Here is a 17,328-nt window from a genome sequence, read left to right on the forward strand (position 1 = left end):
TTCGATCCCAGCCGCGGCGGTCAAATTTCGACGGAGGCGAAATGCCAGAGTCTCGTGTACTGTGCGATGTTTGTGCATGTTAAAGAACCCGAGGTGGTAGAAGTTATCTGAAGCCCTTCATCAGGGCGTCCCTCAAAGTCTGAGTCGCTTTGGGGCGTCAAACCTCATAAAACCAAACCATCTTATTCGCTGAGTACAGCTAAGCTTGGTAGAAGCATTCTAAATCCAAACTCTGTGAAAGTTAGTACACCGCGGTGGTGGGCAAGTGACACAAAGTCGTGAAATCGAAGGCCTTTGGAACTTTTTTATAAAATTTGAAAAATTAAAATTGACTGGAAGCTGTCTAAGTAATTATTGTCAGCTTTTTTGAAAAATAATGTTTAGATTCGAAATCTCCAAATGAAGAGAAAAAATTCTTTGGCAAAACGAGGGCTGCCGACATGTGAGAGTACCGCCAATAGTCTCTGCTGCAAACTTAACTGGACGAACTTACATCTCAACAAATTCACATGAATTATTGTTTATCATTTTGTAATTTCTCTGTAAGGTTCTCTCGGTTCAAGGGTCTAAGAAAATTGAATATGGTCATGTAGGGTTTATGTAGCGTATATTTTCTTGAACAAAAGGGACAAACCGGATAGGACATGTCACTAAAAGCAAAAAAAGATTTTCTTCCAGTTATGATTGTTCCGTCAATATAGAGCCTACGAAGGGAAATTTGTGACCTCCAGGCTTCAAGCAGCAAGTTGTTTTTTTTTTCAAAATGGGCGGTTCGCCTTCACCGTCCTTTTACAAAGAAAAAAAAATGTGCTGGCCTTGATGGATAACTGTCAATTTCGGCTTCATTCTGTTTTAGATTTAGTAAGTGCTCTTGTGTCTACTATATCGTTTCGCCTCTGGTATATGTAGCGTGGGGGATGGACATACGTTTTTGAATAGAAGCGCGAACCTATGATTTGTAGACACAACGGCCAGAGACACGATGGCATATTTTCCAAGTGGTACCGCCTCTGTGGAAATCAGACACTGGGTTGCGGGATAGTACTGCGCGTTAAAAAAAAGCCGGAGGTGTTCCAAGTTATATCGAAAAGGGAACTTCTTACTTACGGTGCACGTGGCGGATGGTCTGTCCCCATGCCACCACTTCTTGTAATACATACATACATACATACATACATACATACATACATACATACATACATACATACATACATACATACATACATACATACATACATACATACATACATACATACATACATACATACATACATACATACATACATACATACATACATACATACATACATACATACATACATACATACATACATACATACATACATACATACATACATACATACATACATACATACATACATACATACATACATACATACATACATACATACATACATACATACATACATACATGAATTTTATTGCAAGATATATATACACAGTACATAGCGTGTGCCCGCAGAAGCGCAAGCGCTTGTGGGCGGACCGCGGCAGTCACAACAGCATGCGGTCAATACAAAACGCTGAAAGTGCACAATTTACAATCCATAAAGAAGAATAACGCGGTAGACGTCTTTTTTATCAGAGGGATGAGTATCAGAGTAAAAATGAGGACCTGAAATAACCTTTTATTTTTTCAGGGGGAATTTTAACGAAAGATGACCTTGCAAATTATAAAGTGCGCTGGGAGGACCCGGTTGAGAGAAAGTTCCAGGACGGCCGCACGATGTACTCAGTCCCTCCACCAGCTAGCGGCGTCGTTCTCGCTTACATGTTGGGCATCGTGGACTTGCTGAGACAGAAGGCTTCGGACCTAATTGAGGACAGTCTCCTGACCTACCACAGGTTTGTTGGCCGGTCGTATTGTGTAAGACCACGTGGGCTGAAAGGAAGTGCCACTTCTTTGTTTTACATTAAAACATACAAAATCACTCAGTACAGAGAGGGCACAAATGTTTAAAGGGGCTGGTGGTTTCGGAAGTCTTAGTTACCCGAGGTGGAGTTAGTACCGCCAGTTTTCCTTGTGAAGATTTTATTGCGAAGGTACAGTTTCTTATCGCGATGCATAACGAGATTACACGTGATTAAAATGCTTTTGTTTTGCTGGTCGCAGGTTTGTTGAAGCTCTAAAGTTTGCTTACGCCAAGAGGGCGCTCCTCGGTGACCGAAAGCTTGAAGACAGCGTAGAAAAGGTCAGCTATAAGGATCATTTTTTGACCATTTTGTTGAATCGTTTGGCCAAAAAGAAGGTGCAAATTAACGCATGTGGTGAGTTTTATTAGCTGCTTCACGCAGCCCACTCGTTCTTTTCGAATACTTCAAAAAACAGGAAGGAACCTTTTATTTAGGACTAAAGATGGAAGCAGTACTTCCTACCCTGAAGTGCAAGCAAGGAGCACGACGAAAAGCTTCCACAGGTTTGCTGTTCTGGAGTTCAAGCTGTTGCCTGGCACAGCTAGCTAGGCAACGCTCTGCTAGAAGTACTTGTGGAATTGAGTATACATAAGAGCCCTTTTATTATTCTCTTAATAGGAAGTGCCGCTTTGAAATGCATTTCGTCACTGATAATCATAGAGCGCCGAGACAAGCTCCAGTGGCTCAAAAAGTTCTTTGCACCCTTGAAGCGTATGCAGTTCAACCAGACCTATCGGCAGGCGTTGAGGTGGAAAATTGGACAATTGGTTTTTTATGAAAGCAAAAAGGCGCAGTATCTCTATAACATCTCGGCGGACACCTGAACCGCGCCGTAAGGGTAGGGATAGAGAGTGAAAGAAGAAAGGAAGAGGTGCCGTACTGAAGGGCTCCAGAAAAATGCCTTAACGCACTGTGGTTATTTTTCTTTCTGGCTGCGTTTTCGAATGTTTACATGCTGACGAACTACGCTTGTCTATATTTGGCACCTGTAGTAAAACGTGTGTGCAGCGGTTAAACGGGGAGTTGTGGCTGGCACATGATGAATTTGGGTAAGAAGAATTGGCTTTAAACCTGGGCGCAATGATTTTCAATAACGATTCTTCGTACTTTCATGCTTACACTTTGTGTGAACAATATGTTTTCTAAAACATCTAAAACTGTAGTAAACTCTCCGATAACATCTGAATTTTTTCTTTGTGTGTCTATTTCTGCTGAGTATGATAATGAAGGTATATGATAAGGAGCGCAGAAATAGTGTTGTGCTGCATTCGTTTGTCGAGACGCCGCGCAGTGTAAATTCGCATCGCTCTTTTTATTTATTTATTTATTACAGTACCCACAGCGCCGTGAGGCATTACAGTGGGGGGGAAGACGACTCAAACACAGTCGAAAAAGCAGGAAATGCAGATAAAAAGAAGAGAGGCAAGCAACTGAATTTACAATCAAACAAGCAGACAGGTAACAGTTTTACAATCATTGAAGAAACAAGGGCTTAATTACAATGCATAGTTCGCAGTGAGGAAAAAAAAACATCAGTGGAGGTAATGGTAGCAATATCATGGGGGAGTTTATTCCATTCTCGAATTGTTTGGGGGAAGAAGGACATCTTGAAGAAGTTCGTCTTACACCTGATCTCTTTAATTTTAAAGGCATGATCAAGACGCGGTGAGACATAATCGGGATGTCGCAAATAATGTTCCCTGTTAATACCAGTCTTATTGTGAAAGACACTGGAGAAATTTTAGTCTAAGAAGTTTCCTTCGCTGCTGGAGTGATTCCCATCCAAGGTCATTCTTTGCAGCGGAGACGCTAAAATTTCTGTAGTAGTTGGCATTAACAAATCGCTCGGCCAAGTTCTGGATCCTTTCAATCTTGTGAATATCTACCAGCAGCCAAGGGTCCCAGACACAACAAGCATATTCAAGTACTGGTGTAATGTTAGTTTTATACAGGAGCTCTTTGGCTTGTAAAGACCCAATCACATGTGCAGTCTGAACTTACGGTCATCGCAGGTGGCCAAAGAGCTGATTTCAGAGGAGGCAGCTAAGACATCCAGAAGCAAGATCACCGACTCGAAGACTCACGATGACTTGGGTTATTACGGCTTCGTCGGCACCAAAAAAGAGCTCGGCGGCACGTCCCACTCGTGCTACTGGGACGCAAAAGGCAACGTAGTGGCCATAACAAGTACCATCAACTACTAGTGAGTCAACTCTACAAATAATACATAATTCACATTATATTTTGAACGAAGTGGTAGCCGCTGTTTCCGGGAGGGGAATGCCGGCCGGTGTGCGTACCGGCCGAGAGCAGAAAGAGAGGCAGATATTATAGGCGTGTTATATTGCTTCTTGAGCAATATATTCATGGACAGAGTGCTTTTTCCTGTTTTAAGATCGGTGGCTTCTCAAATCGAACAGAATAATTTAGCGTCCACTTGCAGGTCAGAGAGTGCATATTTTCCACGGGCGTAACATATTGAGATTAACAAAGAGGCAAGTGTCATGTTCACCATGAAGAGCGTGTGCGGTTTCTAGAAACTGCTATTTGTCTGCCCTTGATATACGTGGGTAAAGGAATTTATGCACTTAAGGATGACTGGGCCAGGTACAAAAAATCTTTAGGTGCTGCTTCTTCAGACCGAGGCGGGGCCAAGAAGTGCAGTAATTTTACATCAAGCAATCTGTTATGCTGTCATCGTCCTGATGGTCTGAATTTTTTTTTTGTCGGTGACTATCCGCGCTATGTTTGTGTAATTAAGATCGTTTTTTTTTTGGCTTCTGGAAGTTGACGCTACAAGTTTTTCAAGCTTAGTTCCTCTCTTGCGCGCAGTTTCGGCAGTCACGTGATACCAGAAGGTACTGGGTTTCTGCTCAACGACGAGATGGACGACTTCTCCACGCCCAAGCAAGTGAACGTTTTTGGATTCAGCCCATCGCCCGTCAACTTTATCAAGCCAAACAAAATTCCGCAGTCTTCAATGGCGCCCACTATTGTGATGGACAAGGACGGCAAACCAGAGATGTGTGTCGGCGGATCTGGAGGATCCCGCATTACCACCGGCGTTGGTCTGGTGAGCCGGGAGATTATCTTTATTATTAGATTTTCAGTAAACTTTTACTCTACTATTAGCTGGTTATTACCTTCGGCAGGACTATGACAGTTTATTCCTTTAGACAAAACAGTGTTTGAACTCAACGCCATGTAATGAAACTCTGGACCCCCAGAGACAAAACAAAGTTCGAGTCGGATACTGCTGATGAACGAAACAGAAGGCGGTCATCAAAGGAGGCCCTCCGTCCAATTTAATAAAGTCGCCGTCGAGGGCCATGCACGTCTCACAGTGGCAGGCAGGTACAAGATGGTTGATCGCGGTTCCAATGACTATAGATCGTCCCCAATGGTTGGAGGGCATTCTTAGAGGGCAACTTGGCGCTTCGTTCTAGATCTGTAGTGAAGTGTGGTAGAATGGTCGAGATCGATCAGCAAAGGAAGGGTAACTGTGCAGTAGTGAAACCAATGAACGCATGTAAATTCAGAATTTAAGCAAAGATATATGGAACACCTTGCAAGAAATGCGAAGGAAGGCGGCAGAAGAGATGATCAAGTTATTACAATGGGTCTGCAGGTTGCTCCGATAACCTCCAGAGAAAGGTAGCTGCCTCCATACACAATACACTGCGACATCCGGAGGCAGCCAAAAAGATTGTTTACATAATATATCTGTGGGAAGCATGATTACAAAGACCTGAACAGCTACTTAGTGTTTGTTTCACTGTCCGTGACCTACAAGGTGTATATGGGGCGGAATTGGACTTCAGTCGTGTTAAGAACGCCCTTGGTTTCTAAAACGAGACTGAACGGTGATCACATTGAGGTAGTGTGCCAAATTATTGTCCATATTATTGACTGCACAATTACTTCCCGTCCGATATTTTATTTGCCACTAACATTTGCCGCTATCATTTGCCGCTATCGTTTGGTGTACTTTATCGATTGCTGGTATTTAGAGAAAGGTTCTGTGCAGTTCAAGGCACTTATGCTTATTACCTCTTTAGCGCTAATGAACATCTATTCTTGTTTCGTTTATATAGCTGTTCGATAATTCTTCTTTGGTTTCGAGTTTTCAATTTATACGCGTCCTTTCTTTATATCCCTTGCTCACGCCTTAATTTTGTTTTAACGTGATCATAATAATTTCCATTGCTACCCTGTGCTTCGGGACCTCTGATCGTAATTATTCTTAACATGCATTTTATGATCAAATGAAACAAAATCCGCAACGTAGAAGGAAACTAACATAAATAGAAATAATATCAAAGCAACTCAAGTAATTTAGGACAGTCTGGTAAAGGATTAGTGGCTTATATTAGGCAGCCAGAGATTAGAAACCGTAGAGGAATAGATATTTTAGGCAATTAATAACACATATCTAGACCTTCAGAGGGAAATAATTTTCCCCGCAGGGGCGTCTGATTCATGCAGACGTTGGTGAGTTGCGACACCACGGGTACCTGAGCATCCGCTGGGACATCCCCGCAGGGGGATGATGGTGAGCAGTGTGCCACCACGGACCCGAGCACCCGCGCTTAGCCGCGCGTGGCATCGTCGTGTCCGGGGAAAAGGGGATCGTGATGGTTGAGCTGATGTTGAGCTGATGCCAAGAGTTTGGACCCGTAAGGCCCCTCGGCGGAGGCAACACACCACTTTGGCCCCAGCTCCTGTAGACGGCACCTCCAGCCTGACCCGACCGGAGTAAATCGGCAGTCGCATTTTCTGTCCTCCCCTCCATCTTTCACTTTCCTATCTCTTTTTTGAAACTCTCCTGTCTCCGCCTCCCTTCTTGATTTTTTCCTTTTCTCCGGGCGGCTAGGGTTAACCTTGTTTGGCGAACTACCCTGGGTTTCGTCATATTTGGTTATAGCAGTGGTGTACAGCTGGCGTGGGCAGGGCTTGTTTTTCAAGTTCCTGTCCCGTCCCCTTGGTGGACTCCATGGGGGGTGGCTGGCACCATGGCCGAAGAACATACTTCTTTATGGCTTTCTTCCTGTTTTCAAATGATCGCCCTCTGAAAAGGCGCCGGACCGATGTCACCTCTCAGTTTTTCAACAAAAATAAGACAACTTTCCCGAAGTACCGCAGTAAAGGAACAGAAAAGCCAGCCAGACAAATATCCCCGTTCCTTGTTTCAAGAGTTCTTACCGATTCCTTCGGCCCTCAGTACAAAATCACAAAATTGGCTAGTGGTAACCTCCTGCTCGAACTGCTCGACATAACTCAGATATCAAAGCTTGCAAACATTGAAACCTTTGGCGATATTCCTGTTTCTGTCGCACCACACAGATCAATAAACACAGTACGTGGTGTCATATCAGACAATGACTTTCTGCTCCTAGCAGAAGAAGAAATGCTTGGACTGTCTCCTGAAAATGTAACCAGTGTCGATAGAATTACAATCCGCAAAGACAACAAAGAGATCACGACAAAATACCTTGTCCTGATATTTGCCTCCTGCACCCTACCCGAGTCAATCGAGGTACGCTATGCAAAAATCTCAGTTCGCCCGCATATTCCAAACCCTAGACGCAGTTTCAAATGCCAGAATAACCCGTGCGGAAGTGATCACTTTCCAGTTTTAATTAACCTTTCATCACCACCACCAATCATTCCAACTAAACCATGCCGTTGGAAGCTACACTTAGCGGACTGGCCACTATTTCAAGAAAAGGCCTGTCTGGAGAAAATATTTTCTGATAATCTTAGTGTTGAGGAACTGAATGAAATTTTTACGTGTGTCAATGCGGCGGCACGTCTATCTAATACCCAGTCGTCAGGAGTAGTGCGCCAAGACCACAAGGTTTGGTATAACAAAGATTGCAGAGAAGCAAAAAAGAAAGAGAATAAAGCCTGGGGAACTTTCCGAAGATACCCCACACACGACAACCTCATAAATTTTAAAAACGCGAGAGCAAAAGCACCGTACATCTGTCGCAATGCCGAAAGATTATCATGGAAAAACTACTTATCATCTATAAATAGTTCAGTTACATCGAAACAAATGTGGGAACAAGTCCGCAAACTTAATGCAAGCTTTTCTCCGTTCACAATGTCTTTCTAACAGCCCCGGATAGACATACAAGTATTGAGGAACAGGCAGACATACTAGGAGAACATTCCTGTACAATTTCCAGCTCCTCACATTACACACAGTCATTCTTAAAATATATAAATAGAGCCGAAAAACAATGACTACCGACAAGTGGCGGCACAAATGAACATTACAATAATTTAATTACACTACAGGAAATCCACAGAGTACTGTCAGCCGGCAAAAAGACAGCGCGAGGCCCAGGTGAAATCCATTATGAAATGCTTGCTCACCTCTCTGAAGATACTATAGAAGATCTTGTGAAATTGTTTAATAAAATATGGCAGTCTGGAAAATGCCACAGGCGTGGAAAAAGGCCGTGGTTGTGCCATTCCTCAAATCTGGGAAGCCACCAACCTCGGCTGGTAGTTACAGGCCAATAGCACTTACGAGTTGCCTTGCTAAAAGTTTTGAAAGTGTGCTAAATATAAGGTTAATGTTCATCCTTGAATCGCGCCAGCTTCTTGATATACACCAATGTGGATTGAAAAAAGCATGTTCTACAAATGACCATCTCGTCCGTGTTGAAAACACAGTCCGTGAAGCATTCATACACAAACAGCACTGTCTGGCAGTATTTTTTGACTTGGAAAAGGCTTATGATACTACCTGGAGGTTTGGGATTCTTCGTGACCTCACATATCTAGGTATCCATGGTAGGATGCTGAACTGTTTAAAAGACTTTCTTGCTGACCCTTCATTTCGTGTGCGTCTAGGTTGCACGCTCTCGAAAAAATTCAACCAAGAAAATGGCATACCGCAGGGGTGTATTGTGAGTACCACACTCTTTATTGTAAAAATGAACTTAATATCGCAAATTATTCCAAAGTCCATCATGTACTCGGTATATGTTGACGACCTCCAAATTTCATGCAGATCTTCCAGCTTATTAACATGCGAAAGAGAGATACAGCTTGCACTGAACAAAGTAGCAACTTGGGCAGACCAAAATGGATTTTAGTTCTCTCCGCAAAAAACAGTTGCCATCCTTTTCTCGCTGAAAAGAGGCGTGTAGATTGATCGCACCCTGCACCTGAATGAAATTGTTCTGCAAGTAAAACAAGAGCATAAATTCCTAGGCATAACTTTTGACAGAAAGCTTACATTCTTACCCCACATAAACACCCTCAAAAAGAAAGCTTCCCGATCTCTAAATATACGGAAGGTACTCTCACGGAAACACTGGGGGTCCGATAGGTTATGCCTTTTACAAATCTACCACTCTGTAGTACGGTCCACTTTGTACTATGGATGCATTGTGTATGGGTCTTCAAGGCCATCATACCTCAAAAAACTAGATCCCGTACAAAACCTTGGTCTCCGTCTATCAACTGGTGCATACAGATCAACCCCCATAGACAGTCTATATGTAGAAACAAAGGAACCATCTCTTGCAAACAGAAGAGGAATGTTTACCTGTGCATTGGTACTGAAAATAAGATCCCTACCAAAACACCTTTGTTACCCCATAGTTACCAAGTGCACATCTAGAAGGCTGTTCAATAATAAACCACAATCAATCAAACCTTTGTTATTGCGCTTTGAAGATGCATGTCATGAACTGGGAATACTAGATTATCTACCTAGAATTGCCTCGAGACATGATCCATTTCCGCCATGGTACTGCCTTCCCTCTGCGTGCGACCTCACGCTAACACAGTTTCGTAAAAAAACAAACGCCACATGAACATCTACTACCAGAATACTTGGCTTTGAAAGATATATTCCAGCTACATGGAATTTTACAAAGATGGCTCCAAAACAACACACGTTAGAAGTGCAGTAATACAAGGGAAATGGGAAAAAATAGTAAGATTGCCAAGTTATGTATCAATTTTTGCTGCCGAATGTTATGCAGTGTGTATGGCTGTGGGGAAAATAGTAGATGAGAACATAGAAAACAGTATAATATACACCAACTCTTTGAGCCTACTCACAGCGCTGCAGTCAAGAAATGCGGTTGAACCCTTACTAGGCAGCATCATACATAACATAGAAAAAGTCATAACACAAGGACATATGCTAAGGTTCTGCTGGGTCCCGAGGCCACGTCGGCATAGAGGGTAACGAGAGAGCAGACGCAGCAGCAGTACGCGCTTAAAATGGTGAAATAAAAAATGTGATCATACCTATTAAAGACTGCATGAAGATGATAAATAACAAATTAAAGAACAAATGGCAGAAGCAGTGGGATAATGAACAGAACAACAAACTACACTTCATAAAGCCCACCTTGAGGGAATGGAAGTCATGGAGACACAAGAGCATTTCACTGAAATAATCTTATGTCGCCTTCGCATAGGACACACATACCTGACACACAACTACTTACAAAAGAAGACAAACCTGTTTGTGAAAGATGCGGAGACGAGCTCACACTGAACCATATCTTATTTGCATGCTGAAACCTAGAAAAACTAAGAAAGTATAATCAATACATTTCATTTCACCCAGCTCTACTTTTGAGTGATAATGCAATTGTTGACACTTCTCATGTTTTTGACTTTTTTACGAGAGGGTGGTTGTCTTAATGAACTGTGAATGCCTCACTTTTCTTTGATAAACTTCAGCCACTTTCTCCTTCCTGGGAAGAAGGCTGACTTGTTTATTTCATTGGTTGCGGTCCTCAACATCCCTGCCCTGCAGAGGATGCCCCCTGAGGTTACGTGACCTTTTTTACAGCTTTTACCGTTAGCCACTTAAAAAACTTTTCTGCCCTTTACCTTCACTAGGTGGTTTGAAATAGCATTTTAGGTCCTTTACACCACTGTTTTGTTTTTTCTTTTATATAAAATTCGGCACAAGACAATTTTCTATGCCATGCGTTTGGCGCATGATGGCCGTAGCCGCCTATGTGCCGTAAAACACCCCACACACCAGAGGTGAAATAATTTGGAGAATGAGAATAGGGAGGACTGGACTCTGCAGGAGCTCTCCGATCACGAATAATTGCCGCTTACCAGTACACCTCCGCAGGAAAGTATTTAGTTGTATCTTATTTACCAGTATTCAGCAGTCACGCAGAAACATGACGGCCATTGGAAAGGATTGTAATCAAATTACGGGCAGCAAAGGGACGAATGGAAGTAAAAAGAATGGGGTTGAGTGTCATAACTGTGTGCGGGAAGAAAAAAACGCGTTTATAATACAATAGCTCGAAACAAGATGATGAAACAGACACGGGCAATGATTTCGGCAATAAAGGTCTCGAGACGACGTGCGTTAATTCTTTGAAAACATTTGAAAGCACTGCTTATCGAAAGTAGACAACTGAAAGCATGATGAGAAACACTTGAAGAAAGGGGTGCCAAGCGAGGGGACGCACTCGATATATTGGTATTCGCTGCACGTCTGGAAAAGTAGCGAGAGCATTATATCCGAAAAGATTAGGTGCAAGGACTAACGGTGAATACTTACCTCAGCAACCTTAACTGACTGTATTCTGACCATGTCTGGAATATAGTTATAGATTGATGGGACTTTCTAGTGAAGCGCAGTCGTAGGCATGAGCTAGTTTTGAATGTATTAAGAGCGTTTCGGGCCGCCTGGCGAAGGAGCAGCAATTTGCGAGAAGCTATCAGTTACTAAAAGTAGTTAGAGAGTAAGTCCTTGATTTTGCTCCGTAAAGTGGTCGCAGCTGTTAGATTGCAGGAATATTTTGAAAATAATTTGTAGCCTTTTTCTTCCTGTAGGCTGAGATCGGCTGTTTTGGACCTAAACACGCTCGCAGACATTATGTAGCCAGTGCCTTATTGAAGTACATTGGCACAAACAAGAAGGAACACAGATCCCGTGGGCAGCTGCTCTTGACACATTAGATAAAGTTTGACTGAGAAAGGTACTCCTTGCGTGTTCTCTCTTCTTTCTAATTATCAGCAAAGCAGTTCGCTTGTCACTGAATAAGTGGGACCGTTGAAACAAAAATACGAGCAGAGTGCATGAAGCCGGTGGCGTACTCACTTTTTGGTGGGAATAACGGGAAATTCGGATCCATCGCGAAGAGTAGTCGTAGGCTGTGTAACTGCCCGAGCCGCAACACATCAGGAGTCAGAAAGCGAGTTTTTAGCGAGCCTTAGTATAGCAGCCCTCGTAGATTGTTTTAGTTTATCTGCAAACTACTTGACAAGAGTGCAGTTATCATTACCTGAGTGCGATATGAATAAAAGTGAATTTAAACTACTCTTCACGCTGCATATTGCCTGTACCATTCTTTTCTCGTTATGTTCACGGCAAAAACACACACTGCTGGGTTCTGATATGGGGCTGCCTAGAAAGGGTTGTTCATAATTATTATAACCTTATGAGGGCCGACACAATGCTCTAACATACAGTTGCTGTGAAAGGTACGCCGAGATCTCGCTGTAAAATATAAACTAACCTAGTTGCGTTGGAACTGAAACATGTGAAGCGCGACATAAGCGTCTAAAGAACTGCAATAAAGTGCTGGCTTGTACTGGCTGGTGCATAACGGAAAGAGTGAAACTGCGCGAAGACAGAACGACAGACAGAAGTGACAGCGCCTGTGTGCTACTGTTTTGTATCGTCATGAATAAAAGGGTTTCACCATGGTGCATAGCAAATTAGTAGGCCTGTCGGAAGCGTGCATACAAATGTTTCATTCCGCCACATAGTCGTAGTAAAAATCGCCGCCGCATCTCTCAGACCGAGGCCTCGGTTACGGTAGAGTCATAATCGTTGTTCCCAATGTCTGAAGCTTCCACGGTTGCTCTTGGGTTTTGGTTTAACTCAGTAGGCCGCTTTAGCATTGCACGCTGTAATTCACGACGCATCACGCACGTTACACACCCCACAAAAGACAATAATTCTTGTCTATGTTTGCAAAACACAACTTCTAGCTTCACTGCACCAAAACCTGCCGAAAATACATTTCCACTAAAAGCTTCAGCATCAATAAATGTACAAGACCTGCTTTAACTCACTTTAGAATCTTACATCCTCCCAAAACGTCTAAAATTGCTACAACGGTACTGCTGCGTCAGAAGGGGATATTATAAATATTAATTCGTCGTAAAGTATCTCTTTTTGCTCATTATAACTGTGGGGTGCTGTGGTTTTTCCTGATAAATCTACAACTATTTTACACTTCTGCAATGCACAAAGCCCTTCACGAGAACCTCCTGGAAGTTCAGTACATATTTCTCTGCCGTAACGAGTGCTTAACAAGACTTCTTAACAAATTTTCTTGGCCTTATGAAGCCTCTCACTGAGGCACTGGCCCGTCCGACACGTAATGAGGGCACGGCAACGACGAACTGTGTGTACTTCGGGCGTGGTTCTGGGGGCGTACATGTTCTGATGATTGGTCGGTAGGATGGAGAGCCGGGTGAGTTATTAGTGCATCGCTTTCGAACTGGGAAAAATAGCGGAAGGTTCAGAAGACACTGAAGGAGTATTGGACAGTTTGTTCCAAGTATTCTATCCCTTTGCACTCGCTTACCCGGTCTTTGGACGATAAGCAAAAAATTAAGCTCGTCCCAAAGGACTACCACGCCAGGATATCATAATGGCCATAGCTACGAAGAGTTCCAATGCGAAAGCTAAATTCTACAGCATTTTCGCTTCTCACTTCAGGTTATCCGGGACATGGACGCAGATTTTGGTGCCGGTCTTATTAAACATTGCAGGTATGATGTCTGCTAAATGAGTTTAAGAATGGTTAACTCTTCGGCGAATGAAGAAAAAAACGTCGAGAAAAAAACTGTTCAAAGGTCAGCCACTGGATAAGTAGGCTGTTTTCTACGCATGCTTTCGGCCATTGTGTTCCAGATACAATACTCGACCATTTCACCGAAATGGTTGTAAGAAGGAAGTATTTTAAGGTTAATGTCGTTGGCATAGTGTGTTCTAACTAAGATTTACTCTCTGCTGTTGAGAAACGCTGCTGTGAACGAAGCAAGAGTCCTGTGTTTAATGAGCTCGGCGTTGACATGTGCGCAATGGTACAATATTATTTGAAGATGATACTCATTGTCTCTGGGCGTGGAAAAATGGAAAGAATGAGGTAGAAACATCGTTCTTTTTTATCGCACAACGATACTCAAAGTAAGGTACGATAGTTCGTAATGAAGTTTTAGGCGTGAAGTGGGAATGAAAATCTCTGGGAGTTTTTTTGTTAGTGAACTACGTGAACATACTGCTGGTCTCAGTGGTTTTTAAAGGATGTAAAAAGAGACTGGGTCTGCCCTAGAGCAGACACCTCAACGTAAACCTCCATGCAAGGCACTTTTATCAGTTCCCGGCAATGGTGCCTTCATTACATCGATGCACACACAGGCTAACGCCGTCACAGAGACTTGCAGCGTTTTATCAGTGGCGCGAGGTATACAGTGTATAGGAGGCTTTCTGTTAACCCTAGCGTCAACCTGTTGGCACAAAGTCATTCTTGACCAGTTCCTTTTCCAAAGCTTTCATCTTTGTTTTCCGGTCAGTGGTCGCTCATCGACACGCTGTAGAAACTGTTGCTTGCGGATCTGATGAGCTTGCGGCAAGGTCTGTAAGATACCTGAGAGAGGGCTGAAGGAATCAGCGATCGTGGAGAGGACCAGCGGGATTCGCCCTAACAAGCGTGGTACTGTACCCCTGTACGCGATGTCACTTTAAGGAAAATAAAAAAAAATAGATTCGTGCTTTGCATCATGTTGTGCTTAACCTTGTGTAGCGATATTTTCATGCCGGCCGCTATGGTCGAATTTCGATGGAAGCGAAATGCTAGAGGCCCGTGTATACTGTGCGATGTCAGTGCACGTTAGAGAATCTCGGGTGGTCGAAATTTCCGGAGCCCTTCACTATGGCGTCCCTCATAGCCTGAGTAGCTTTTAGACGTTAAACCCCCACAACCCAGAAACCAAACCACTTGGATCAAGTATATTTCTTTCCTTCTCCGACAGGTTTTGTAACTAAGTTAGGGATCTGCCGTCCAGTCTTTTAGCCTTACTTTTACTCTGCAGCCAACAGTTTTTTCCCACATTAGTTTCCATCCGTAATCATAGGACATATTAGCGATGCAATAGTTTTTGTGTATTAACGCCGAGATGACGCAGCCAAACCGTATTTCCGAGAAAACGTGACATCTGAGCCGCGATGAAATGCCAACACTTTCCACTCTTATGCAGGTGACCATGCGTACCCTGTGGCAAGGAAAGACTATCAAGGAAGCGATTGATCAAACGAGGGTGCACCATCAACTGATGCCGCCTGAGCTGGAAGTAGAAGCCAATTTCCCGAAGGTGGTATCATCTAAGCTTATTTTCGAATGCATACTCGGGATGCGCGTACATATTTTTGGAAAAAAATTATTATTTTTTATTAGCAGTCATACACTTAAGAAGTTAAATGCTCATGCTAATGTCCTAGCCTCTCTATATTCACTTTTTCATGACCTTATGTTCGGCTACGTTTTCCGTCTTTATAATATTTGACTTGTAGAAATTGAATGCTCATCTCAGGCCCATGCATGAAGAGTTGGGTGCTGAAAGAAATAAAGGCAAAACATAAGTTACTTAAAAATCCCACTGAAAGTGTTTGATGTGAAAGAAGGTACGATGTCTTTGTGGCTATATTGAGCCGAACAAGAAGGAAGATATAGTATATTTCCCTTGTTAGTGGAAAGGAAAAAAAAAAGGGTAAAAAAAGGGGGGTTGCTTGGCGCAACGCTATTTTAACGGTGTAGGAACCGCATTTGAACTCGGGAAGTTTTCTTAGACGATAGCGGTGTTGATCTAAACTGGTAAGACAATTCTGGCACGTATTCACCCATTAAATGTTTTTTTGTTTTTATTTGATTTTTAATTGCAGAACATTGAGCTAAAGTACTTCTCCAGCCGTGTCGATCACAAAGTGCACTTAAAATGATAAGTAAGAAATTATGGTTTCCTGCTGTAAGCTTGAAATCCTCGTTGCATCCGAGAACCATAAGGCCCGCATGGTTTGTGCAGGAAACTTAGCATACCTGTTTCTAAACCTTCACTTGACAACATACGTATGACATAAGTCAATCACGTGGCCTCTTGCATGTAACTGTTAAGCATACTTTGAAACGGCCCACAAGTCTTGGCACTTAACGGGGCCTAAAAACTAGCTGCAGCCTGTTTGAGGGGAGATTAACCATCACAATATCGCCTTTTGAAAATGAAATTGATCATTTGCTCCCAAGATATTCAATATTACTTTTTGGTGCATGTTTTTAGGAATATGCAAGCATGCTGGAGGAGAAGGGGCACAAGATCAAAGTTCAGGAAGTCATGCCGAACTGCATCTCCGGCATCCACAGGCAAGGCAACCGTCTCTACGCAAACACCGACTTCAGAAAAGGAGGCACTGTCGACGGAGAGTGAAGTGGGTCGCCCTGGAGGCACTTCCATTTCTCGCAATTAACGAAATAAAATCTCGCCATGCCACTTTTTTGTTGAGAATATGTTTCAAAAGTATTTCTACTAAACTTACTTCTATTAACAGGGAGACCTTCTCGGCTGTGTGTCTTATTATTGCAAGGCGCAGTAATAATATGCCGGCGTTTGCGTTGCGAAGAGACGGCACTGGGCGGACGAATCAGCACTTCGTTGTACGAGCCGAGCCGCGAATCGGATGATGGATCGCTCGTTTGTATTCCTTTTCATCGACGGTTCACTCCACGCCTGCGTATGCATGACGAATCTGACGTTTTTAGTGGTTTCAACGTGGCAGTTTGGTGGGCTAGTTGGTCTTTGATTGTTTGTTACTTCGTAATGGGACAAGAAGATTAAGGAAACAAATGCACAAACCCAAGACTGGCGCTTACAAGGGATTGGATTATTTTGGAAAATATATTCTAAATAGAAAGCATATAGTCCACGTGAAGACAATAATCTTGAGGGCAATTGTACGAGGGGGTACCCAAAAGAAACCGGACTAAATTTTTTGGTCGGCAAAGCTTCTGTGGTACCGCGTTTTGCCACTAGGAGCGCATAGAACGAACATTCCAGAGTCAGTAAGCCGACTGCCGTCGTTGAAGGAGGTCAGAATAGTTTAGGCAGAGTTTTAGAGTGACGACTGTTTTGTGTGAACTTCGTTTTTGCAATGGCTGATTTTCGTGAACAGCGTAGGCCGGTGAAATTCTGATTTTTGCTCGGAAAAAGTTGAATGGAAACTCTTGAAATATTAAGAAAGACGTACAAGGACGATGCAATGGGGACAACTCAACTGTTCCTGAATCGAATCCTGAATCAAAGCAACAATCATGTCAATGG

General features: G+C 43.0%; 1 protein-coding gene across 1 annotated transcript in view; it reads left to right on the forward strand.

Moving 5' to 3' along the window:
* LOC149362474 (scoloptoxin SSD14-like) overlaps positions 1-16,437 on the forward strand; it is a 46,312-nt gene extending 29,875 nt beyond the window's left edge. The window contains exons 7-12 of the mRNA XM_089569721.1: positions 1,662-1,866; positions 2,135-2,213; positions 3,948-4,138; positions 4,768-5,008; positions 15,217-15,330; positions 16,291-16,437. Of these exons, the coding sequence (XP_089425847.1) occupies positions 1,662-1,866; positions 2,135-2,213; positions 3,948-4,138; positions 4,768-5,008; positions 15,217-15,330; positions 16,291-16,437 (977 nt within the window). The remainder of the gene's footprint in view (positions 1-1,661; positions 1,867-2,134; positions 2,214-3,947; positions 4,139-4,767; positions 5,009-15,216; positions 15,331-16,290) is intronic.
* The last annotated feature ends 891 nt before the right edge of the window (positions 16,438-17,328 follow it).

The sequence above is a fragment of the Amblyomma mixtum genome, chromosome 2 (assembly GCF_055824585.1).
Source record: "Amblyomma mixtum isolate Tamu chromosome 2, ASM5582458v1, whole genome shotgun sequence".
Taxonomy (NCBI): Eukaryota; Metazoa; Arthropoda; class Arachnida; order Ixodida; family Ixodidae; genus Amblyomma; species Amblyomma mixtum.